We start from the raw sequence: 27,082 nt of genomic DNA on the forward strand, positions 1-27,082 counted from the left end.
TTCTTCTTTGTGTTTTTGGTGTCAAGTCTAAAAAAACACTGTCTAATACAAAGTCACAAAGATTTTACATCTATGTTTTCTTCTAAAAGTTGTATAGTTTTAGTGGTTAAATTTAAGTCTTTGGTCCATTTTTAGCTTTTTAAATTTTTAAGGTAGAGGTCCAACTTCATTCTTTTGCAAGTGGATATCCACTTGTCCCATCATCATTTGTTGAAAAGTCTATTCTTTCACCACTCTCTTGGCATCCCTATTAAAAATTAACTGACTATAAAGTAAGGGTTCATTTCTGCTTGGAAGTGTGAATCCTTCATTTTTATTCTTTTTCAAGATTATTTTGACTATTTTGACCTGTGGTATTTCCAAATAAATGTTAGGATCAGCTTGTCAATTTCTGCCAAAAAAAAAAAAAAAACAGCTGAAATTTTCAGAGATTTTGCTGAATCTATATGTAAGTTGGAGAAGTACAGCCAGTTTTAACAATATTGTCTTCTATGAACATTGGACAACTTGCCATTAATTTAGGTTTTCTAAATTTTTTTCTATGTTTTGTAGTTTTCATTGTAAGGAATTTTCTTTCTTTTAAATTGCAAACAATACAAAGTATAATCTGTCTTGTTTCATCTAGTAGTTGCTAGGATTTTCTTAATTTCATTTTCAGATTGTTCATTACTGGTATATAGAACATAAATGATTTTTGTATATTGATCTTGTATCCTGCAACCTTGCTAAAGATGTTGGGTTTTAATAGTTTTTTTTAGTGGAATCTTTAGGATTTTCTATATTTAAGATCATGTTATATATGAAGTTATTTTACTTCTCCCTTTGCAATCAGATGCTTTTTTTTTTTCCTTTTCCTTGTTCAACAGCTCTATCTAAGACCTCAGATACCATGTTGAATAGAACTTGCGAGGAGTGCCTGGATAGTGCAGTCAGTTAAGCATTTGACTCTTGGTTTCAGCTTGGGTCTGATCTCACAGTCATGAGGATCAAGCCCAGTTTTGGGATTCACACTCATCAGGAGTCTGCTTGAGTTTCTCTCTCCCTCTGCCCCCCAACCACATTGGCTTTTGCTCTCTCAAATAAATACATCTTAAAAAAAAAAAAAAAAACTACTAAGAACAGACATTGCTGTCTTGTTCCTGATCTTAGGAGAAAGCATCAATCTTTCACCATTACATCTGAGTACAGCTTGGGTTTTCTGCAGATGATCACACTGAACAAGTTTCTATTCCTAGTTTGCTGGGTATTTTTAATAATGAAAGACTGTTGAGACTTTTAAAAAATGCTTTTTATCTACTGAGATGACCATGAGATTTTGTTTTTTATTCTGTTGATATTGTATATATTAATTGATTTTCAGATGTAAACCAACCCTGCATTCCTGGATTAATCCCACTTGGTCACAGTATATAGTAATTTTTATGTGGCTGGATTTGGTCTGCTGGCATTTTTTTTTTTTTTTTTTGAGGACTGTGGTCCATATTCATATGAGATATTATTAGTCTGTAGTTTTCTTGTGATGTCTTTATCTAGTTTTGTATTAGGATAATACTGGCCTCAAAGAATGGGTTGAAAAGTTTTCCCTCTCTTCCATTTTTTGGAAGAGTTTCTAAAGAACTGGTTAATTCTTAAACTGGTAAAATTCTCCAGTGAAGCCATTTCAAACTAGGGTTTTGTCAATGGTTTCTTTTTTTCTCCTTTTTGTTTTTTTAAAGATTTTTATTTTTAAGTAATCTCTACACCCAAAAGAGTCCCATTCACCCATTTAGCCAGCCAGGAACCCCTGTCAGTAGTTTCTTTCTCCCCCCCCCCCCCCCTTTTTTTTTTACTATTTCCTTTCTGGATTTTTTTTTTTTTAAGATTTAATTTATTTGACAGAGAAGAGTGAGCACACACAAGCAAGGGAAAAAGCAGAGGGAGAGGGAGAAGCAGGCTCTTGTCTGAGCATGGAGCCCAATGCAGGGCTTGATCCCAAGACCCCAGATATTGACCTGAGCCGAAAGCAGATTTTTAACTGACTGAACCACCCAAGCAACCCGGTAGTTTCTTATTAGCAATTTAATCCCTATTTTGGATACAGTTTATTTATTTCTTCTTGAGTCCGTTTTAGTAATTTGTGTATCTCTAAGAATATGCCCATTTCATCAAGGTTGTCTAATTCATCAGCACACAACTGTTCAGTGTTCCTTTAAAATCCTTTATTTTGTAAGATCAGTAGAAATGTCCTTTCATTTCTGATTCTAGTAATTTCTTTTTTCTCGGTCAATCTAGCTAAAGGATTGTTAATTTTATCTTTTCAAAGAACCAGTTTTTGGTTTTATTGATTTTTCTCTATTCTTCTATTTTCTATTTAATTTTCATTTCATAATCTTGATTATTTCCTTCCTCTTTATTTTAGGTTTAATTTGCTTTTTTTTCTATTATCTTTAGGCAGATCATTATTCATTTGAGATCTTCTTTAAAAAAAAAAAGGTATTCATAGCAATAAAATTTCCTCTAAGTACAACTTTAGCTGCATCTCAGATTTCGTTATATTGTGCCTTCATCTTCATTCATCTCTCAGTATAAATTCCCCTTTTGATTTCTTCTTTGACCCATTTATTATTCAAGAGTGTATTAATTTCCACATATTTGAGTTTTGCAAATTCTTTTGTTATTAACATCTAATTTCATTTCACTGCAGTTACAGAATGTACTTTGTATTATTGTTAGCCTATTAAATTTATGAAGGTTTTGTATTTTAATGGCTTAGCATAAAGTCTACCCTACAGGAGAATGTTCCACATATGCTTAAGAATATATTTTCTAATGTTAACTGGAGTGTTCTATAGCTATTAGATTTAGTTGGTTTATGGCATTGTTCAAATCTTCTGTTCCCTTGTTTATCTTCTGCCTATTCTATCCATTATTGAAAGTTGGGTATTAAGTCTTCAACCATTACTGTTTAAGTGTCTATGTCTCCCTTCATTTCTGGCAGATTTTGTTTCATGTATTTGAGAGCTTTGTTGTTAAATGCACCTATATTTTTATAATTGTTACATGTTAATCAATTAACTTTTTATCATTATCATTATAAAATGTCCTTCTTTGTCTCTAGTAGCAAATTTTGTCCTAAAACCCATTTTGTCTAGTATCAAAAAGCCGCTCCACCTCTCTTTCAGTTACTATTTGCATTATATGTTTTTTTTCCTTTAACTTTCAATCTATTTCTACCTTTTGATTTTTTTAATCCACTTTTATAATTTTCAACTTTTGACTGGAATGTTTCATCCACTCACATTTTTAAATCCAATCTCATTAATTATTGACAGTGATTTACATATGCCATTTTACTTATTTATGTGTTATGCCCTTTTTGCTCTATTTCTCCTTCAGTCTATCATTGCATTAAATGAATGTTTTATACTGTAGCACTTTAATTTCTTTAATGATTTTCACTATTTTTTAAGTGATTTACTTAGTGGCTACTCTAGGACTTCCCATATACGTCTTACCAGAAATAGCTTCATATTTATACTAACTTAATTCCAAAGAGCTATAGGAACATTACTCCTATAGAGCGCTATTCCTTTTCTTCCCTTTTTGTGGTATTGTTGTATACAAATTACATTTATAAACATTACAAACCCCAAAATACATTGTTAACAATTATTACTTTACATTATTTTATGTCTTTTAGAGCAACTAAGAGGACAGCAATTTTTGTAAGTTTTATTAATATAAATTCTTATCACTTCTGGCTTTCTTCATTTGTTCCTGTGGATTCAAATTATCATCTGGAGTCATTTCTTTAGTCCAGTGAAGTTCTGCTCCCATCCACCTCCTGTGTGCTGTTATGAAAAATATATATTACATTTCTATACGTTATAGGCCAATAATACATTAGTTTTATACACTTACTTTTTATATCAGTCAACAAAACAAAGAAGAAAAAAATGACTGTCTTATAATTACCTTTACTGTTTTTCTTTGATTTTGTTGGTGTGGATTCAAATTACTGTCTAGATCACTTGTCAGCCTAAAGAATTTCCTTTAGTAATTCTTGTAATATGAGTCTGCCAGCAACAATTCTCTCAGCTTCTGCTATCTGCAAATGTCTTTATTTCACCTTATTTTTGAACGATAGCTGTGCTGGATATAGGATTCTTGACTAATACTTTTTTCTTTCTTTGAGCATTTTGAACATGTCCCACTGCCTCCTGATTGCCACTGTTTCTGTTGAGAAGTCAGCTGTTAATCTTACTGGGGCTCCCTTATAAGTGACAAGTTGTTTTTTTCTCTCACTGGTTTCAAGATTTTCTCATTGTCTTGATCTTCCAGATTTTTAATATGATTCATCTATTTGTGGACCTCTTGCATGGTTATTTGGAACTCAATGAGCTTCCTGGAGGAGTAATGTTGTTGAGTAAATCCGGAACCTTTTCACCCATAATTGCTTCAAATACTTTTTCTGCTCCTTTCCTTTTCTCCTCTCCTTCTGGTTCTCCCATCATGCATATACTGGTGTGCTTAAGTGCTCCACATTTTTGTGAGGTTCTGTTCTTTCTTCTTCCTTCTTTTTCCTCTGTTCTTTGGATTGAAAAATCTCTACTGATTTATCTTCAAATCTGCTAACTTTTGCTACTGTCAGTTCAATTCTACTGCTGAGCCTACTAGTAAATTTTTTATTTCAAGTATATTGGTTTAATTCCAGAAGTTCCAGCTGGCTCTTTTTCTTTATAATTTCTATTTATTTATTGATATTGTCTATTTGATACATCATTGTCATACCTTCCTTACTTCTTTAATCATGGTTTCCTTTAGTTCTCTGAACATAGTTACAATGGCTACTTCAAAGTCTTTGTTAAATCTGACATCTGATCACTCTTAAAGGCAGTTTCTATTACCTGCTTTTCCCCCCCTCATATATGGATTATACTTTCCTCTTCCTCCACACGTCTTATATTTTTTGTTGGAAACTGGACATTTTAGAAAACATATTGTAACAACTATGAGTACTGATCCACTTCCTCTCCTGGGGCTTGCTACTGGTATTTGCCTGTTTTTGTGTTTGTTTCCTGAATGACTGGATTATTTTACTAAAATTTGCATCCCCCTTTCTCCCATAATTTGAATTAATCAACTGAAGAAATGTGTTCGGTCCTGAATGCCACATTTGAAGAATACTAACAAACTAAAGCACACACAGAAGCAGCTTCCAGGAAGGGGAGGGTTTCAAAATGTCACAGAACAAAAGGCTAAGGAAACTGATTATATCTGCAATTGATCAGAGTAATAGGATAGAAAGAACACAGAACTGCTGATTTCAAAGTTCTGAAGTGCTATTCTGGAATAGCTGACAAGCAGAGAAAAAGTCAGAGAACTTAAACAAACAAGTTGGAATTACATGGAATTTTTTAAACAATCAATTCAACAATGACATATGCTACCTTATACAATAATGAGGTTTCCATTTTTAAACAGATTCTCTATTGTCACAACTGTTGAATATGGTATTTCTTGTTTGGGAGGGTAGGTTTGGGTAGATAATCCCATTTTCTATGATAATCGAGAAACCTGCCCTTGAATGTAGCCATTCTGATATAATGCAAAACACTTACATGTACATAAATATATATTACAAATTAACAATTATTCACTTCTTGAAAACAAATTATAAAGAAATATTTAAGAAACAATTAAAAAAATTCTTAAACATGTCCCTAGCAGAGTTCCTCTGAGATTGCTATTGAAAGTATTCTCCTGATTAGTCACATATCTAGTAGATTACCATGTAAACTACTGGGAGAATTACTTTAAATTTCAACATTCTCTCATGTACTTGCTTTAAAATATTAGAATAAAGTAATTAATTTACAAGAGTTACTCAGTTCTTACAAAAAAGTTTTTTTTAATGAAATAGTTTGTAACTGAGATCCATAACTCACCAGAAGAAATCTTACCAGCACCTTTATAGTCAATAGAAAATGCAGATGTGACTCCATTGGCCGACCCCAGTTCACACATGGAAATTTGATAAGGGGGCCTCAACTTGATTTCCATCTGCATGTCAGACAGATTTATCTTTGTTGAAAGAGACCTGGGATTATTATATCGCTGCTTGGTCCTCTGAATGAAGTTATCTATGCAAAATAAAAATAAATTTCCTTGCAGTCATTTGTTAATTAATTTAAGAGTGTGATATTTATAGAATAAATTCTGCAGATCAACAGTTTAATTTTTTGTCCAAAAATTACTAAATCTGGGGCACCTGGGTGGCTCAGTTGGTTAAGCAACTGCCTTCAGCTCAGGTCACGATCCCGGAGTCCCAGGATCAAGTCCCATATGAGGCTCCCATCTCCAAGGGCAGTCTGCTTCTCCCTCTGACCTTCTCGCCTCTCATGTTCTCTCTCACTGTCTCTCTCTCTCAAATAAATAAATAAAATCTTAAAAAAAAAAAAAAAACTACTCAATTTGTCATGGAATATTCAAATATTATTTGTGTTTAATAGTTTATATATCATGGAGTCATCAGTGTTTCACTCCAGAAATTATATTCTAGAAATAATATAAATAAAATAAGGATTTAACACTTCATGACTGTGAGACTTTCTACTATAATATTCCCTTCAAGGAATTACTTTAAATTAAAAAACAAACCAAAAAAAAAGCTTTAATTTTAAACCAAAATCTTAATTTTTATATGGTTTCATCTCTCATAAAATATTAAGTCTGTCAGTGTTTACCAATTGTAATTACATAAGAACATATGCTGTAAGTTGCATATTCTTAAAAACCTGTTATATTTATTGCTTTCACCATTAGAATGTATATTTTAAACAATGAATTTAGTGAAATCAATAAAAGACACTTTCTAAATATCTTCTGATTTTACTTTCATTATTTACAACTTGGTTTTACTTTTTTCTCCTCATACACCAGGAGTCAAGCAAACTAATGCCCAGAAGCCAAAGTGAGCCTGCTGACTGCTTATGTAAATAAAGTTTTATTGGAATATAACTATACTCATTATGTATTGCCTATGGCTGCTTTCAAGCCACAGTGGCAGGGCTGAGTAGTTGTGACAGAGACCATATGGTCCTTAAAGCTTAAAATATGTACTATCTGGTACTTTCCAGCAAATGTTTGCCAACCTCCATTCTACATTAAGCAGACTATAAAAGATTATCACATAAACACAGAACTCTGAATCTCTGGCTTACAAATTTCGCATTGAGAGACTGTCCCCTCGGATTAATTCTTTGTGCCAATAATCACAATCCCCTCCACAGCCCAAACACAATTTTTTTCAAATGGGCCAAAAGAAGTTGCCATAATTTATTGACCATTTGTCAAGTTATTCTATCAAAAGCAAGGGAGCAAAATTTTCTGAGTTTTCCCCCTGGCCCCAGTATTATATGAAAAATCATTTATGATTGGATAGAGACAGGATAATGAAAAGAAAAAAATCAGGCCCTTACCAAATTCAATGAAACAGTATGGTCTGACAGCAGTATTTGTCTTCATCATGTTATAAGTAGTAATGAACTCCTTCTGAAGCTCATCCAGGAAAGAGAAGGCCAGAACATTTGGGTAATTTTCAGTGCACAACATCATGTAGCTCACTCCCAAAGAGCTAATAAAACTACAGTGTAAAAAACATTCGTGTTAAAATTTCAAATTAAATCAAGGTAATTTGTTACTTCAAAAGACTGGTTCTATACACCATAAATTGCTGCTACAGTGGCAATGAAGATATTAACATTTATTATATATTCCAGCAAAAAAAAAATAAGGAAACCAAAATATAATACTACTTTCAGTTGCAGTTAAAAACAGCAGATAAAAAATTGGAATGTACCTACAGAAGGACACACACTACCATTCTAACACTTCAGTTATTTATCAATTGGGGTAGAAAACCGGCAAAGAATATACAAACATACCCCTGGGGCAAATAATATATGTTAATAAAAATAATAAATTTTTTAAAAGGAATACACAAATATATAAGGATTACAGAGAGCTTAACATTTAACTATTCAACCTAGTGGGACTTAATCCTGTTTGAATCAAGAACTCTTGGGGCGCCTGGGTGGCTCAGTGGGTTAAAGTCTCTGCCTTTGGCTCAGGTCATGATCCCAGGGTCCTGGGATTGAGTCCCGCATTAGGCTCTCTGCTTGCGGGGAGCCTGCTTCCTCTCTCTCTGCCTGCCTCTCTGCCTACTTGCTATCTCTGTCAAATAAATAAATAAACTCTTAAAAAAAAAAAAAAAAACCTCTTTAGAGATTCTGGTTAAAGTTATGGACACCCTCCTCAGAAAACTGTCCACACACACAACCTGCCACACAATTTCAGGTTGGTCACTGACCTCCTGATGTCATCCACTAATTCCAGAAATAAATCCTCTACTTCACAGAATAATGAAGTATGAACCACTGGTTAAATACGAGTAATTGAGGAGTTTGTAAGAACAAGTAAGTGGAGTAGATAGGAGAACTCTTGCTTACAACAGAATGCTAAGTTCCAAATGGTAAATGTGTAGGTAGTGCTTAACTGGAAAAATCAGCATCTTTGCAACCAACACAGTAAAGACTGGATCAAGCAAGGACAATCAATGAATGGTAAATCCAGGTGGAAATTTTGGTGAGGAGCAGGAAATTTTGCATGATTTTAAAAATGTCTTCCCGTGGATTACTTATTTGTGGCAAAGGGAAAATATTTATTATACAGCAGAAACTAGATAACATCTTGACTACTGAGTACTCTAACATTACTAATGAGGGGTAGATGGAATTCCTGTGCCTTCAGTTGTGATATCCTCAGAAAGACATATCAGCTATATAGTATTCTAGCCAAGAATGCATAATCTGACTCTAATCCTGAAAGAATATCAAAATGATCCACATTCTATTTTTTAAAGGGGGGGGCTATATTAAAAAATCTCAATGTTGTAAAGAAGAAATAAAGGTTGTAAAATGTTTCTGATCAAAGGAAGCTAAAGAGACAATACTAAATGCAATACCTAAACCTGATCTGGATCCTGAGCCAGAGAAGGGGAAAATGCTATTGAAGGACATCTCTGGGTCAACTGACAAAAATGGAAAACAGGAAGTAGATTCAAGTAGGATATCAATATTACTAGGGCTGGTATCTGTTCCATTGTTAAGCGAATACCCTTAATCTTAGAAAATACACCTCAAAGTAGTAAGGAATAAAGGGGCATGGTATTTTAAGCTTCTCTCAAATGATTCAGACAAAAATAAATCAGATAGGAAGATAAAAACGATAAACTAAATGGGGTAAAATGTTAACAAAAGGTGACTCTGGGAATAGGTATTATGTATTATCATTCTTATTTATATAATTTTTCTCTAAGTTTGAAATTATTTCTAAATAACAAGTTAAAAAATTTTTTAAAACTTCTAATTAAGCACTGAACTGTTCAAATTAGCCATGTTCTCTTGAAAAAAAAAATTCTAAACTGTATAACCCCTTAAAATAATCAGGGAATGGGACACAGATTAACCCTTCTTAGTGAATCCTCTAAACATTCTTTTATAGAACTGTCAATGTAGATCATCTAGATCAGGGGCAGCAAACATAGCACAAAAGTTATTATCTCTCACTCCTGTGAAAGACACTGCTAATCTAGCACAGCAATCTTTATTGAACAAACCCAGATCCAAAATGGATTCCCCTCCCTTCTTTTTTCTCTAATAATGTAGAAGTAGAATTTATTATTTTAAATTTAATATGTAGAATATATTCACATGGTTCAAATTTTAAAAACAACAAAAAATCACTATCTCCACCCAAAGATACTCAATTCTCTGTCCCTCAAGCAACTCATGTTGTTTTTTTTTTTTTTAAGTGATCTCCACATCCAACATGACAACCCCAAGATTAAGAGCCATATACTCCACTGACCAAGCCAGCCAGGCACCCCAACTCATGTTATTATTAAATTCTTGGGCGCCTGGGTGGCTCAGTGGTTAAAGCCTCTGCCTTCGGCTCAGGTCATGATCTCAGGGTTCTGGGATCGAGCCCTGCATCGGGCTCTCCACTCCGCGGGGAGCCTGCTTCTTCCTCTCTCTCTGCCTGCCTCTCTGTCTGCTTGTGATCTCTGTCTGTCAGATAAATAAATAAAATCTTAAAAAAAAAAAAAATTCTTATGTATCCTTCAGTGAGAGTTCATGGAAGCCTCCCTTCCTCCTTTCTTTTTTCTCTCTCTCTTTCTTTCTTAAAAGACCATCCAATGCAGCCAAATGATATGGGGTTGGCACCTAGTGATCACTTATTATTAATGGTGTGGAATATACTACCGGAAAAATTGCGCTGGTTTTACGGCTTCTGGAATAACCTGGAATTCTTTTTGAAGTTCACTTAATACAGTCATTTGATGCAATGTTTTTCAAACTGCAACTTGTGACCTATTAGGTCATAAAATTAGTATAAACTACATAAAGCATTTTCTTAAAAATTGAAATAGAACATAAAATATTGGAATGTATATTGTTTCATAAAACTTTTTAGTTTCCTAGTTGTATATAATGTTTACAAACTAAAATGTATCTCTTGGGAAGCCTCTGTGGCTCAGTCGGGGTCCTGGGATCGAGTTCCATGTCAGGCTCCTTGCTTAGTGGGGAGCCTGCTTCTCCCTCTGCCTGCATCTCCCCCTGCTTGTTCTCTCTCTCTCTGACAAATAAATAAAATCTTTAAAAAAATTTAAAAAAAATAAAATATATCTCTTCTTATGAATCATAGTCAAAAAAGTTTAGCCATACATATTACATTTTTCTATGAAATTAGTAACTAAATCAAAGGGCAAAGTATGTTTTTCCCAAGCAATTTTCTCTTTCCAAAAAATCTTCACTATCATTACAAAAATTCTTTGACATGTCTTTAGCATTCAAACATACCCCCCAGTAACCTGGGGGATAAAACACAATTGGTGACTGCTTACCTCACACTCAAACACCCAAGGAGCTACCTAGGAATTGTTTTATTATCCTCCAAAAATATGACTGAAGCTTTTGAACTCGGACAAGTTTTTGTGTTATTTGTATTTCCATATTAATATAAAGTGAACCACAGACACATACGTGACAGTTTATCCCAGTTTCTCTTGCTTGCACTTAGTTAACTAGAGAATTATTTGTGAAATAAAGGGAAGCTTGTGTTTTTAAGATTATATGTCAGCATTTTCAGAGAGTCTTTCTTTCAAAGACTTTAGTTTACTATAATTATGTGATAGTCTCTGAAAAGGCCATAAAGTACTCTATAGTATTATGGCTTTTCATAGTGAATTTAGTCTTATGCTATTGTCTTTCTTTGAAATGCAAAGCCAGTTTTCAACAGTACATACAAGCCTTCTGTTATCAAAAAACTTCTGGCTTTCAACTATCACAAAGACAAACTCAAAGACTCCCATCCTTTCACAGAGAATTCGTCATATGAAATAGTCTAAAGTCACTACAGGCATGCCGGTTTGTGCATGCATTAGCCTGTCCGTTAGATTCATTTAGCACACCTTTCACAGACAATCTGGCTGTTGTCCTTCTGCCTTGAGGAGGAGGAGGAGTAACAGCAGCAGGTACAGTTTACTGACCATTTAGTTTAAATGAAACCCTCTGCTAAGTGCTTTGTGTATGTATTTTATTTAATTTCATTCTCACAATAAAGGGGCACTACTATCTCCATTTTACAGATGACAGAAGAGAGGCTCAGGGATGTTTAGTAGATTACCAGGGCCACAAACACCATTAAGAAGCAGAGCAGGGTCAAACTTAGTTCTAACTTCAAAGCCCACATTCTTTCCCAACATAACACTCAACTTCCCCATATTCTAGATAAACCAATTATGTGCTAATTCATCAACAGTTCCCCCCACTTTTTCAAGCCACAAATCAGTCTGTATTTTCCCTCTAATTAAGAGTAATGAAACCTCAGAATTTGGGACCTTGTATCAGGATATTCAAGAAGCTCTGCCAACTCCTCTGCTTCTTGTGCAACTCTACTCCTCCCTCTCTACATTCTAGCCACACTAGTGTTATTTCAGATCCAAAGGATACCAATGTACTCCCAGTCCTCCAACTTCCAATCTGAGAAACTTCACGAATTCAGTCTTCCTCACTTGCAATGCTCCAACCCAAACCCATCTCTACCATGCTCTAATTCTGATCTGGCTAATCCTATTCATCCTTCTTGGAGTTAAAGTTCCTCCCAGAGCACACAATCTAAATAGATCCCACTCCGGGGCACCTGGGTGGCTCAATCCACTGAGCATCAGACTCATGACTTTGGCTCAGGTCATAATCTCAAGGGTTGCAGAATTGAGCCCTGAGTCAGGCTCCATGACCAGTGGGGAGTCTGCTTGAGATTCAATCCTTCTCCCTTTGCCCCACCCCCTACTTGCTCATACTCTCTCTAAAATAAATAAATAAATCGTAAAAGGAATAAAATAAAAATTGATCCCACCCTTATGGTTGTTATATCATAGTGGTTGCTATTTTTCTTCATGTAATTAAGCCAATTTGTAATTATATATTTATGTTTATTTGTTCTAATGTCTTTCACTAATATCTATGCTCCATTGGAGCAGAGATAATTTCTATACAGCTCACCACTGTATTCTTAGCAACTAGTTGGTGTCTAGTATATAATAAATGCTCAATAAATTAGTGAATAAATGAGTACAAAGATTACACCATTCATTCACCTATTTATATACTAATTTGTTGAGTATATTGTATACATATAATTATACAGCCCAGCACTACACAAAAGTACCTACATAAAGCAGAAGATCAATAAACACTTGACTAAATTTTACAGAACAGAATACAACTTTATCTCCACTTCCAGAAGGCTTTAGGGTTGAAGTCAGTGAGTTTTCAACATTCCCCTACCTTAAAGACAGAGATGATCTCAGATGCCATGCAGAATTACTCAGCTACAGATGGCTATATATATATGTTAGATATGTCTATTGTCCTTTTATCACGGACAACAGTAATCCTCACACATCTTTTCTCATAGGACACAACTTAATTTCATATGGTTCATAATTATTGCTTTAGTCATCATTGTTTCCTAAGTTCTGACATGTTTATATATTAAACATTTATGACAATTTAAGGAAAGTATCCTTCAACTTATGAAACAGATAAATTCCTTAAAGTTTTACCTAGAGAGAACTGCACCATCACTATGACAGCTGACCCTTGAACAATGCTGTGGTTAGGGATGTGAGTATCCTGCACAGTCAAAAATTAGCATAACTTCTGACTTCCCAAAAACTTGACTAATAGCCTACTGTTGACTGAAAGCCTTACCAATAACACAATCAACAATTATTTTGTATATTATATACTGTATTCATACAACTAAGTAAGCTAGGGAAAAGAAAATGTTATTTAAAAAATCATAAGGAGAAAATACATTTATAGTACTATACTGTATTTACTGAAAAGAATTATCTTATAAATGGACCCATGCGGTTCAAACCCATGTTGTTCAAGGATTCAAGTGTAAGATGAGAAGAAATCACAAAACTAGATTATGCACCCCCCAAACACCCACTAATCAACAAGCCAAACTGAAAATGAAGACGTAACTCCATGCTACTCTGACCACTGCCATACTCCCAAAACAACCATCCCTCATTTAGCAGTTAGTATCTTCTGTGCAAGGCATTGTGCCAGCCTAAGCTCCACAGAATGGGCTCCATTAGCCAAATTCAAGTATTCAGCCACTACAATCTGATGAAGTTCATCATTTTCCCAACACATGTGGGGGGTGGGGGGATTAAACGAATTTTCTCAATTTTATTTTTCGACTTTTCTAAAAATATTTTTTTCAAGATTTATTTATTTGAGAGTAAGAGTGTGCATGCAGGAGCAGGGGGAAGGGCAGAGGAAGAGACTCTCAAGCAGACTCCCTGCTGAGCACAGAGCCTGATGTGGGGCTCAATCCCACAACCTGCGAGATCATGACCTGAGCCGAAACCAAGAGCTAGACACTTTAACCAACTGAGCCACCCAGGCACCCCAGAGTTTTCTTAATTTTAAAACATTATTCTAATTTTTTTTCTCAAACTCTACACTATTCCTCTACCTATTCAACTAGAATCCACTGTGAGGTACATCTGATTTAGCATATAACTACACTCCTAGCTATTCTGTTTTGGTTCTCAGTGGTATTCTGCAAAGAACATCTGAATTTTTACAGAAATTTGAAATCCACAAAGTTAAGAGATGAGGAGTCATTTATAAGCCAGAACAGATCAAGTATCTCAGTGACTTAACTATAGAGAAAGGATACAAAAATTTAAAAATAAATGTAAAATAAGAAAAATATAAATGATAAAACAAAAAACAAGTTCTATAGGCAATCTGTGTAAGGAGTGTGATCATGAGAGAAATGAAACAGGAAGAAGGTGACTCAAAAGAAGGAGGCTCTAAGCCAGGCTTCAACAAGGCAGACAGGCAGCCTGGAGCCAGTTCCAAACGGTGCTATGATGCTACGCCTGCAAATCTGTGAGTTTTATCTGGCAAGCATAAAGGTAGCTAGAAAAATAGGTGTCACAAGAGAACTTTAAATAACTCAGGTAACATATAAACTCCCAATTTTATGGTGACTTCATAATTCAGTCTAAATGTATTGTCAAACAACATGAAAACCTCAATAAAATAGGAAACAATCAACAAGTCCTCTAATCAATGATAGTAAACAAATAAAGTCCAGGTTCTTGTCAGGAACTAGAACTGAAAATTCTCTTGTTCAAACCTTTTTAAAAACTTCGTTACAAAAATAACATGCATAGAGGCTTTTCTATGTGTGGTTCCCAAGGCCATGTAATCTATTTATTCCTTTAGACATTTCTAAATTGTATTCTTAGATCAGGCTAGATCAAACCACTGCTGATTCATCGCACTCCTAAACTTGTCTCATAAAATTGCTTTTTTGTATCATGTCATTTGCTTACGCTAGGGAATATTATAAGAAAAATCATAAAAAGCTCATTGTTATGGCTGCTGGAAGAATGCTACCCAAACGCTGTCCCTCTTTAAGTATATCAGGTCTCAAGAACATGAAGAGCAAAGTTTGTATCCAATGGACACTGAATCCTGTAAATGATTCATTATCTTCCTTTGTTTTGGCAATGAAGATGCTCAGAGCAATATTTCCAAGTCCTTTTCCAACAAATGAATGTGGACTATGTAGTCTGCATCTCCAGAAGGAAATGTTACTTCAGTTTATTATTCTCCTATCTCTATCTCTACTTTCATTTGATTCTCTTTCCTGTGCTCTTTTTTTTTTTTAATTGTCTTACATCCTTTGTGGAATAAGACGGGGTATAAAGAAATAATACATAATCTAGAATTAAAACCAATTAAACAGAATTGGAAGGGTGTTAAAATCTTACATGATACTCTTAAGGAAATAAGAGAGAGGAAGAAAAATATTTGCAAAAAAATTTGTTCTTTCAAGTCCAGAATATCTGTCAGAATTAATATATGTTTAAACAATCTTCTGTAATGTTGACATAAAGGTCTACAGTACCATACAATAGCAACTGATACTCAGAATAACAACCAAGGGTTCTAAAAGTGCCTATTAAATGGAATCTTAAAATTTACAAGTTTTTCTCCATAAAACAGAAATAGGTTAGACATTATTTTAGATATATTTTAACCATCATCACCCCTACATTTCCCAGTTAAACCCTTTAAAAGCCCAGTTTAAGATAAAAGCTCATTATCTTACCATTACCTAGCTGATCTAAGTAATTATGGACATTTCTCTAAGGTTCTATTTGGGCCTCTCAGAAACTCAGTAGGCATTTCTACTCTCACAGTTTCAACTTCTCTGTGAATGATTCCAAAATCTCTAACCCAGCTCAACTGGGCTGCCTAGTCACAAGCTCAAGTAAAATACTCAAAATAGTGCTTAGTTACCTATCTGTTCTTCCTCACTCCCATAAGCAACCCTTCCCAAAAAGCTCATTCTGTCCAATTCCAAGGCTTTAGTCATCTTTGGTATTCCATCTCTTCATCTCTAGCATTCCATCTTACCAGGCTTACCCACTCCTTTTGAAGTGTCTTTGTGACCAGCATTTTCTTTTGCATCTTATTAGGTCAGGCCCTAATTATAAGTTAACCTCTCTCAGACTTTCCATTTCATCTTACATTTCACTGCCTCAGCATTGTTTTTTAGCAAGTCACTTCTCTCAAACCTGCAGTAACAGCTTCTTATAACCTATTACATCATAGTGACATCCCTAAGTCTGAACTTGCAGAGAAACCCAGGATCAGGCCCCACACTATTTATCTCACATTTCCATAACTATCCCTAAATCACCATTCACTATACCAGGCCAAACAGGTGAATACATCCCCAAGGCCAAGTCATCTTTAATAATTCTGCCTCTCCTCTCTACAATTGGAATGCTCTCTTCTCTGTCTTAGCCAAATCTTACGAATTCTTCAGGACATGGCTCATATGTCATCCCAATAACGAAGCCCTTCTCCTAATTATATCCCTTCTGAATCTTGTCCTCATCTGATATCCTTCTGTATGCAAAATCTATGTCAAACTGCTCAAAAGTTAATTGTCCTGTTTTATGCATATGCTCTCCAAGGGGGGGGGGGTGTCTTATCTTTTCCCATAGTTTTAATTATAAACTATAAAGCTGACCCCCAAATCTATATCTCAGTATTGGTCCTTTTCCACTAGGCTCCAGACTTACACATCTGCCCACCTGACAGTGCCTCCTAAATGTCTAATGGGCATCTCGGACTTAACATGTTCAAACAGAACTCTTGATTTTTATCAATGAAACACACATCTCCAACCTTACTCATTTCAACCCCATTAGCCAAGTAATTATGGACATTCTCTAGGCCAAAAATCTAGAGGTAACTCGATTATTCTCTTTCCCTCACATGCCACTACTATCCATTAAGAAGAGTTGTTGGTGTTATTCCCCAAATCCAAACACCCCTCATCATTCTCACTTTCATTCAAGTTCTAAGCATCACCTCTACCTGAACTTCTTTAAGAGTCTACTAAATAATCTCTCTGCTTCTACTCTTTTTCCCATAGGGCCCATTCTTCACACAACAGCCAGGATGATCTGCTCAAAGCCAAAATCACCCTACGTAACTCTCCCGCTTAAAACTCTCCAATGGTTTCCTATACATTAGACTCAATCCAAACTCTGTATCACAGCCTAGAAAGCTCTACATAACCTGTCCCATTCTTAGCTTTCTGACCTCACCTTCTGCCACTCTATTAATCATCCAAAATGCTCCAGCATCTCTGGTTTTCGTCCCATCCCTTAATCAGTGTCAAAGGTCTTCTGCACTGGCTGTTACTCTGCCTTGCTCTTCATCCACAGCATCCTTCATCTGACTACCTTTCCCCCCATCTTTTAGGGTCTCTGCTCAAATATCACCCTTTCAGAGAGTCCCTGAACTATGATAAAGTCACTCTATCCCATCACCCAGTGTTACTTTATATACAATAAATAGAGATGTGCTAGCCTCTTTCACTATATGTAAACTTAAATTCTTTGAGGGCAGGTATCATGTACAATTTTTATATTTCCCAAGAGAGTTTGCCTGGGTATGTAAGAACACCAATAACTACCTAGTGACCAACTTAAAAGATAAAATACCTGTGATCTCCAAAACTATAAAAATTTCTAAAGCAGATATAGACACAGAGAAACTGCAAAAAGGGCAATGACAGGATGACTACTGTTTAGTTTAAGTTCAGAACCACATGAGTCTTGACTTGAACACTTTTCTAAACTAAGCAATCACTACGTTTTACAGCAACCACTTAAATTTCATGTAACTGGCAACCACTACACAAATGATTCTAATGGAGCAAAACGAAGTCTTACTTAATGTTATAATGTCCAGTTTTCAGTGTACATCTATCAGGAAGCTGAGCAAGTTTCTTCGAGAGCATTTTAAAATACTTTCTGCACTCCTGCACGCCTGTGCCTTGTTCATAGTCAGTAGAAGCAGAAAGTGGCAGCCCATCTCTGACACGAATGACTGATGCAGATAAAATCATGGACATTTCAACCAGCAGAGGAGACCTAAAACAAAACAAATAATTGGGTTAGATTAAAAAAATGAAAGCCCAACCTGATAAATGGTGCAAAAATGTTCAACTCACTAATAATCAAAGATTCACTAATTAAAACAATGACATACTACACTTTGCTTAACAAACTGGCCTTTAAAAAATAATAACTGTTGGGGCACCTGGGTGGCTCAGTCGGTTGAGTTACCTGCTCTTGATTTCAACTTAGGTCATGATCTTAGGGTCCTGATATCCAGCCTGACGTCAGCCTCTGCATTCAGGGTGGGGTTTGCTTGTCCCTTTCCTTCCCCCTCCACCTCTCCTCCAGTGTGCCCACACCTCTCTCCCTCTAAAGTAAATAAATATTTTTTTTAAAACTTTTAAAAATAATACTTGCTTTTTTCTGGCATTTTTGTAAGTATTTGCAGAAGTAAATATTATAATAAACACCATTCTCAAAATAATTTGGCAATATTCAACAGAGTTTAAAAATATTGATGCCCTTCAACCACGATAGCAATATAAATATATAACCCTACCCTAAGGAAGTAATCAGATTCAGAAAAAATGTTAAACAGAAAGGCATTCTTTCACAGAAATATCCAAAAACGATCTAGACATCCAACAACAGAAGAATGGTTAAATAAATTATAGTACACTATGATGGAATATAATGAAGAACAGTTATGTTTATGAAAAAGAGTTCAATAATGTAGTAAAATGCTTACAAATAAATCAGGAAAAAAGCAGGATAAAAACTGCAAATGCTTACTATAAAGCCAAAGAGAAGAAGGGGGAGATAGAGAAATAAATATCAGAAGGAAATATGCCAAAATTATAATAATGCTTATCTCCAGAAAATAGTATTGGGGTGATTATTATTTTTTAATTTCCTAAATTTTCATAATATTCCACAGTGGGCATATATTACTTTTGTAAACAGAAAAAAAATTTTATTGGGGTGCCCATGCCGCTCAGTTAGTTGGCGCTCCAACTCTTGATTTTCGCTCAGGTCATGATCACAGGGTTTTGAAATTGAGCCCTGTGTCAGGCTCCCCACTGAGCAGGGAGGAGGCTGCTTGGGATTCTCTCTCTACCCCTCTCCCCACTGATGCACACTCTCTAAAATAAATAAATACATCTTCAAAAAACAAAAAAAATTTACTTTTAATAAGTCTTTATTTATTTGACAGAGATCACAAGTAGGCAGAGAAGCAGGCAGAGAGAGAGGAGGAAGCAGGCTCCCTGCTGAGCAGAGAGCCCGATGCGGAGCTCGATCCCAGGACCCTGAGATCATGACCTGAGCCGAAGGTAGAAGCTTTAACCCACTGAGCCACCCAGGCGCCCCTACTTTTAATAAGTCTTAAAGCTAAAGGAACACTGGTTTTAGTACTGTTCCCAATTTCTTTACCAGAAAATAAACCATAATGCTTCTTTTATTATATTCTGATCAAGCTTCACAAAAATAGATAAAAGGACTTCATAGGCTGGGTCTGAAAGAAATCAGGTAATCAGAAACTTTGCTAAAAACTATACCATGTTGCTCAAATTTTAGCTTGTATAAAAACCATTGGAAGTTTGGTTAGAAATGCAGATTTCTGAACCTCCCCCTCCCCCAAATTCTGATCCACTGACTATGAGGTAGAGCTTGAGATGCTTCCATTTTTAACAAATTCCCAGTAATTACTATGCATGTGTCTACGGACACTTTGAAAAACACTAACTTAAAATATATTCACGGTCTGAAATTAAGTGATAACTCTTTCTTGGCCAGGTCTTAGAGAAGGATGTCACTAAATACTGCCTCACTAGCAGTAGGGAAAATGGTGAAAATTGAAAATTTTGAAAACAATTTCATAGGCTTTTTCCAAGATATTGTATCTCAAAGATTAAATCTTCACCTGTCCTGTTCAGATAGCTCAATAGTATTGCATTCCAAATGTGAAAAACTGAGTTTATTATATATCAAAAAATGCCAAAGAAAACCAACTGGTACCAACTTTGGAAATTAGTACTATAGTTTGTTGTTTTCATTGCCATGTAAAGTTGCAATCTGTCTACTCATGATGGTAACTGACATGAAAAATTAAACCAAACAACAAAGTTAATGCATTAAATATACTCTCCCTTTTCCTTTTTTCATGAGGAAATTAAAGGAATAGTTAGGCTTTAACAGGTCAATGCTATTTTTCTCCTCCGTTCATTCAAAAAAGGAAACAAACAAACAACAGGAATTAAATTATTCTTTACCATAATGGGATCTTCTAAAGAAAACCAACATGACATATTCAAATCACTTTTTTTTTCTATTCAGTTTCTTTTCTCTTCCAAAAGCAATAGCAAGAGAAAGCTGGGAATCTTCAAGGGACAATATCTGAACAACAAACCCCTTTTAAAAACTATTACTATGTTTTATTTAATTATTAAACCATAATTATGAGATTTAGCCTAAGTATAAAAAAGTAGGAAAATGTCTTTGAACCCTTAGGCATTCATTATTTAAATATAAATTTTTTTCTTCCTGAAGTTTACTGCAACACAATGACTACTCTGGGAATTACCATGAGGGCAGAGTTGTGACTTATAGTTTCCAAGCACCCACATTCTTAGTATTTAGAAGTAGGCTGCATTCTTTCATGCCTGATCTTTCTAGGGTAGCAACAGAAATATTAGGAATAATCTTTATTACAGAGTGCCAATTTTCATGTAATCTTCAGTTACTCTTTTTTTATGAATTAAAAACTGAAAAATATGATTCATATTTCCTATAACATATACAGAAAAACAAATCCCGAACTGTAAATTCCATTCATTTAACAAACATTTACTGAGTAGGTACTATATGCCAGGGACTATGGGAGACATCAGGATTACACAGTTCCTACCCTCAAGAACCATCAATCCAGAATTAAAGAAATTCAGATGAAAAGAGCAAACACAAGTTGCGTCACCCACCACTTAACTGGAAAACTATAGTTAAACAAACTCGCATTTCAGATATTCCTAATACATTTAGGCTTGTAACCAAAAGCACAACAAAGCACTGACAGTCCCTGTCAAGATTCTTAAAAAGTTGTCAGAAAATCGCCTCTGTCAGTAGATAAAACTCCTCTGAGAAAAAGTTAAATTTCCTCCTCCCAGAGTCATTGGACCTAATATCCAAACCAGTGAGCTAGCAAACAAAACTGTCATGACTGCCCAGTGAACACTGCCAGGCTTGACAAAGTTGTAGATGGACTTGAGTCACTTTAGGATAAGCAATCTCTCCTCTACCAACTACTACCACCCCTCTTTTCTGTTTCTACCTTGGATTCTTAATGCAGTTTCTTAAACACACACACACACACTCTCTCTCTCACTCTCTCTCTCTCACTCCAATATCATCTGGACTATGCCAGTAGAAAAAGGCATCTGTCCCCATAAAGGCCAAGCTAGGGTTAGAATACCCTTAGAGTCTAGGCACGGTGGTGGTTGGGAAAACCAAGACAGACCCGATGGGAACTGAGGAAATCAAGAGGTTAACATTTGCATGGGAAGATTCAGGAGCAATAGTAGTTTTATCAGGGCCACAGATACATTTTTAGGCCATGATCCATTTTCCCTCACCTTTAACACTGAAAAAGAAAAAAAAAAAAATTATGTCTTTCAACAGCAGAAAACTCACAGGGAATCTGAGTACTGACCTGTATATCCTTTCCTCAATAGCAACTGCTAAAGGAAAAAGCCCAAATTAAAATCTGGGTAAGTCTGGGAAAACATTTATGTAGAGACTAAGGAAAATAAACTCCCACTATGCCAATGGTTTAGCAACTATTTAGTCCCAGGATAACGGGATGCTGACCTCTGCTTCATAACCTTGTGAGGTACTGATTGTGGACCCCAGGAAGGCACTTTCTCAAAAAGTAATTAATAAAACCCAACACTTAAGTACACTTTATATCTACTTTCCAGCAAGATGTTTTCATAAAAGATAAAAACACTTCATATCGGGTTTACCACTCATATCTTATTTTAATTATTTCCCAAACTTAAATCATCCAAGTACCGTTTTCAGAATTTTTTTTTTTAAGATTTTATTTTAAACAAGCAAGGGGAGAGAGAGAGAGAATCTCAAGCAGACTCCATGCTGAGCTTAGAGACTGATGCAGGACTCAATCTCCTGACCCTGAGATCATAACCTGAGCCAAAATCAAGAGTCAGCTGATTAACCCAATTCAGCCACCCAGATGCCCCCATTTTCAGAAGTCTTACCATATCTACATCTCACCTGTACTATTATTTACCTAATATAGGTCTTTCAATTGACATTTTTTTTGCCCTATCCTTAGCAATAATATCTGTGAAATCAGTTTTTTTTTAAGATTTTTATTTATTTATTCATTTGAGAGAAAGCACGTGAGCAAGAGAGAGAAGAAGCAGAGGGAGTGGCAGAGGGAGAGGGAGAAGGCGGTTCCCCCTGAGCAGGGAGCCTACACCGGGCTTAATCCCAGGACCCTGAGATCATGACCTGGGCAGAAGGCAGACGCTTAACTGACTGAGCCACCCAGGCGCCCCATGTGAAATCAGTTTTGAGATGCTAGAAGTTTTTCTCCTAATTAGAGATTTTTTATGTTGTTGTTTCATCCAAATGTATGTGTGAAAATTCTTTGAAAATTATTTTTTAAAAATGTTCACCTACATATCACTCAAATTATCTTGCATGGGAAACACTACAGTGGTGCACACTTGATTGAAAATGCTTGCTGAGATCTCTAGGAATTGGAAACGGAGGTTACGGGGGAGAAGGCTATATTAACTGTGATGTATAGGATGGGAGCAAGATTGAGAGAAAAAGGAAGGACTTTGCACAGCCATATGTTAACAGAAAGACACTTGAAAAACAGTTTGAAGAGGAAAAGGGGAAGGGTACCAAAGAAAATCAGAATTTATTTAGCAGCTTTGCCTATGCCCCAAACCTTACCAATAGCCTTCAATACTCCTATTACAAGTTGCTTGTACTATACAGTATGTGTAAGACCTCAGGCTCCGGAGTAATTATACACACAACTAGGAACAGGGCCCCCAACACATGCACAAATGTGTCAATCCCCAACAGTTATGTAGCACCTCACAGTTTACAAACAGTGAGGTAGGTATTAACTCCATTTTAATGATGAGGAAATTGAAGGTCCTTTCCTCAATGTCATACTGCAAATACACAGCAGAACCGGTGCTTAAACCTAAGTTTCTTGTACCACATCACCGCTGTGCTAAAACCAACAATGAGTAAGAACCCAGTGATAGAGAAACTATCTATCTACTAATTTTGAAATAATAAAAGACCACCTTACATTTTAAGAGACAGTATAACAGATAACAGGATGGACTCTGGAACAAATGCCTGTGTTCAAAAACTGGCTAACTGTAAACTTGAGCACCTGTAAACTGTGGTCACTAACAGTATGTATCTCATAGGATTGTTTTAACAATACTAATAGTGGGGCACCTGGGTGGCTCAGTGGGTTAAACCTCTGCCTTCAGCTCAGGTCATGATCTCAGGGTCCTGGGATCGAGTCCCACATCAGGCTCTCCGCTCAGCGGGGAGCCTGCTTCCACCTCTCTTTCTGCCTGCCTCTCTGCCTACTTGTGATCTCACTCTCTGGCAAATAAATAAGTAAAATCTTTAAAAATAAATAAGTAAATAAAAATACTGATAGTATCTACCTGATAGGGATACATAAAGAAACTGAAACATCACCTTGAAGACCAAAAATACAATATTGTTTTTTATTATTATCATTAATTGGCTGCCTTCTATTTTCTAGGCACTTTATACATTACTTCATTTAAGCCTTCTGATAACCAGTGATAGAGGTATTATCAGTTCTATTTTACCCTTGAGGACATTCAAGCTCAGAAAAGCAATTTATTCAATTTCTAAGTTCGTAAGTGACAAGATTTAAATACAGGCCTAATTCTAACCACCCAATAAGATACTGCCTCACAACATTTCCAAACTTCCTACTCAAGTATACAGAAAGTCACATGCACCCCTTTGATAAGACCTGTGCTTCTTTTAAACATAAATATAAAATATAGATTTTTAAAAATCAGTTCATACACACACACAAAAAAATCACTAAACTGATATCATGATTCTCAACATAGGAAATGCCCAGATGTCCCACTAATTTACCGCATGGTCACATGTCAAATTCAAATACTGAACTACCTTCAATAATGGAAAGTATAGGTACTATTTCAAGTACTGCCTAACTCCTTATAATGTCAACATGTGAGCAAGTTCAGAGTTTAGAAAAATGACTGTTCCACCTGTTAGCTGGGATCACAACATCTCGCCTCTGGTGGCTGACACTCTAGCCCTGGACTTTGCCTTGGCTGTACATGCATGGGAGAGACTGGTTCTCAAGCTCTCCAACAGCCCCAGCGGACGATCCAGGAAACTAAGGTGGAGAAAAGTCCAAAGCTGCTTTCGCTGGCAGAAAGATTCAAGTCCGCTGGAGCTCGGCCTCCTATTCCGGTGCCCTCTTCCACCTGTCGAGCCAATTGCTCAGGTCTCCTTTAAACCATACCGCTCTCAAAGTGTCATTAACAGGGCCTTAAAAGGTTTCTGATGGCGAACGCGGCCAAATCTCTGGGTTTAATGCCCATTAAATCCCCACAAAACGCAAAGTAAGCCACTAGTTCAAATCCCACCCTGCCTTTAAAAAAACAGTAAATGCCACGTCAAGCTCTCTGAATAGCCTAATTCCTAATTCCTAATTCCACCCGAATAGCCTAGGTGGATTACCGTGTTTCTAACAACTGGGCTCCAGGGAATGCCCCCCGCTGCTGGCAGCCCACAGAGACTGCCCCTTCCCCGGACTCCTCTGCTTGGGCTGCCCCATACCCAAGACAGGTCAACCATGGGGCAACCGCCGCTCGCGCGCACTCACAGTACCCCTCCAGTCGAAGGGGACCAAACCCCGCAATCTCACCTCTCCAGAGCTCGGCGGCTCCAACCACCGGGCTCCCGCCCCCAGGGCACGCGCTGGGTTCCTCCTGCCCAGGGGGAGTTCTGCAGTCGCGAGGGCAAGGGCCGTGACGGCTGGTAGGGAGAGCGATGGGAACGCCTGCTAGGGGTTCGAATGACTCTAAGAGGGTAAGAATGAGAACTGCGAGAGGTCAGGTCGTACCTGTCAAGCCGGGACCCGCCGCTCCAAGTGACGCGACCCGCAGTGCATTGTGGGGCCAGGGAGTGGCCTTTCTGCGGGGCAGCCCCGCGTCCAACGTGGCTGGCGCCAGACAGGATCAAACTCCGCCCCCGTCCCTCGGCTCTCCCGGACCAATCAAGTTCTGTGGGAAGGACACGCTGACCCGCCCCCTCCTGGGGCCCGATGTAGTCCCGCCCCCATCCAAGAAAGATTGGCAGCTTTTCACGCACCTGCGCCGAGATGTTACCACGTCCTCTGGTGACAGTGACTGATAATATTGTCTCTCACAAATAAAGCTAATCTCTCCTGCCTGTCGCCTCTATCCAGAGGCACTTTGTCTCTCACGCGGCCCTACGGCAAACACTTATCCGACCAGCAGGGGGAAAAGCCCCCTCTGAATGAGCAAGAAAAGGACTTCCCCCATCTATCACCGCACAAGAGGAAGCACCTAACCTTGGCAGAGAAATGCCAGATGCAGACCCTGCGGCCCTTTCCAACCTTTGCAGGGGTCTTGCATTGTTAAATAAGCACTTAATGACTGTTTACCACCATGACTTAATGACTGTTTACCACAGTAAACAGTGCCTAACACGGTGTTAGGCATTGGGTTACAGGAACGAACTTAACACTGGATGAAATCTAAAGGGCAATAGAAGCAAGAGACGGTAAAGCATAAATCATCACATAATTATCAATTGTCGTTAGTACTATGAAGGAAAATTAGTAGGTATGATGATGGATTAATTCTGGACTCTCAGGGCAGATGTCTTTGAAGAAGTGCCTTTTAAATTCCAAGCATGTGAAAGAGCCTTAAAAAATGTTTCGAGGGACGCCTGGGTGGCTCAGTTGGTTAAGCAGCTGCCTTCGGCTCAGGTCATGATTCCAGCGTCCTGGGATCGAGTCCCACATCGGGCTCCTTGTTCTGTGGGGAGCCTGCTTCTCCCTCTGCCTCTGTCTGCCACTCTGTCTGCCTGTGCTGGCTCTCTCTCTCTCTCTCTGACAAATAAATAAATAAAATCTTAAAAAAAAAAATGTTTCGAGCCAAGAGAACATTAAGTGTTGGATTGTTGGGGGCATGAAAGAACTTGGAGGGTTCTAGGAACTGAAAAGAAGTCAATGTGGTTGAAATGTAGGGAGCAAGCCTGGGCAGAGATGACATAGAGGCCAGACCATGCAGGACCTTACTGGCCACATAATAGATTTCAGACTATATTTTGGAATGCATCCTAAGGTTAATGGGCAGCTAATAGAGAATGTTAAATAGAATCTGATTTACATATTTAAAAGCTCACTCGGGCTATTTGTGGGAAGTAGTTTGGAAGAGGGCAGGAAGGGTTGCTGAAAGGCCAGGTTGGAGGCAGTTACATTAGTGAAGGGCAGAGATGATGGTGGCTTGAACTGGGATAATGGTAGTAGAGACAGTGAGAGTTGGATAATTTCAGGACATGCATGAATGAGAGATGGAATCCAAGAGGCTTAATAATGTACTGGTTTTCTGGGAAGAGTTAAGAAAAGAGGAGCATTAAGAATGACTCCTTAAGTAACTAGATGGATTAAGAAGCCATTTACTGATTCAGGGAACATAAAAAGAGGAGCAAATGGTTTTGGATATGAGCTTGAGATGCTTACAAACAAAAGTGTCAAACAGTTTTGAACGTGTAAGTCTGAAGAGCAGAAGAAATGTCTGGACTAATTATATAAATTTGGTGGTAATTGAAGTGCGTTAACCCAGCAGTTCCATTCCTAGGCATATATGCAACAGAAATGTATTCATGTGTTCACCAAAAGACATATATAAGAATGTTAAT

General features: G+C 36.9%; 1 protein-coding gene across 6 annotated transcripts in view; it reads right to left on the minus strand.

The window, feature by feature from the left end:
- SEC22A (SEC22 homolog A, vesicle trafficking protein) overlaps positions 1-25,355 on the minus strand; it is a 74,738-nt gene extending 49,383 nt beyond the window's left edge. The window contains exons 1-4 of one of the 6 annotated variants that reach the window (XM_047735271.1): positions 25,257-25,355; positions 17,894-18,094; positions 7,461-7,624; positions 5,928-6,122 (exon numbers count right to left, since the gene is read on the minus strand). In XM_047735271.1, coding sequence (XP_047591227.1) covers positions 5,928-6,122; positions 7,461-7,624; positions 17,894-18,075 — 541 coding nt within the window. In that variant the 5' untranslated portion in view covers positions 18,076-18,094; positions 25,257-25,355. The other 5 variants (XM_047735277.1, XM_047735260.1, XM_047735276.1 and 2 more) reach the window with 5 other exon arrangements.
- Between the last annotated feature and the right edge of the window lie 1,727 nt (positions 25,356-27,082).

The sequence above is a fragment of the Lutra lutra genome, chromosome 1, assembly GCF_902655055.1.
Source record: "Lutra lutra chromosome 1, mLutLut1.2, whole genome shotgun sequence".
Lineage (NCBI taxonomy): Eukaryota > Metazoa > Chordata > Mammalia > Carnivora > Mustelidae > Lutra > Lutra lutra.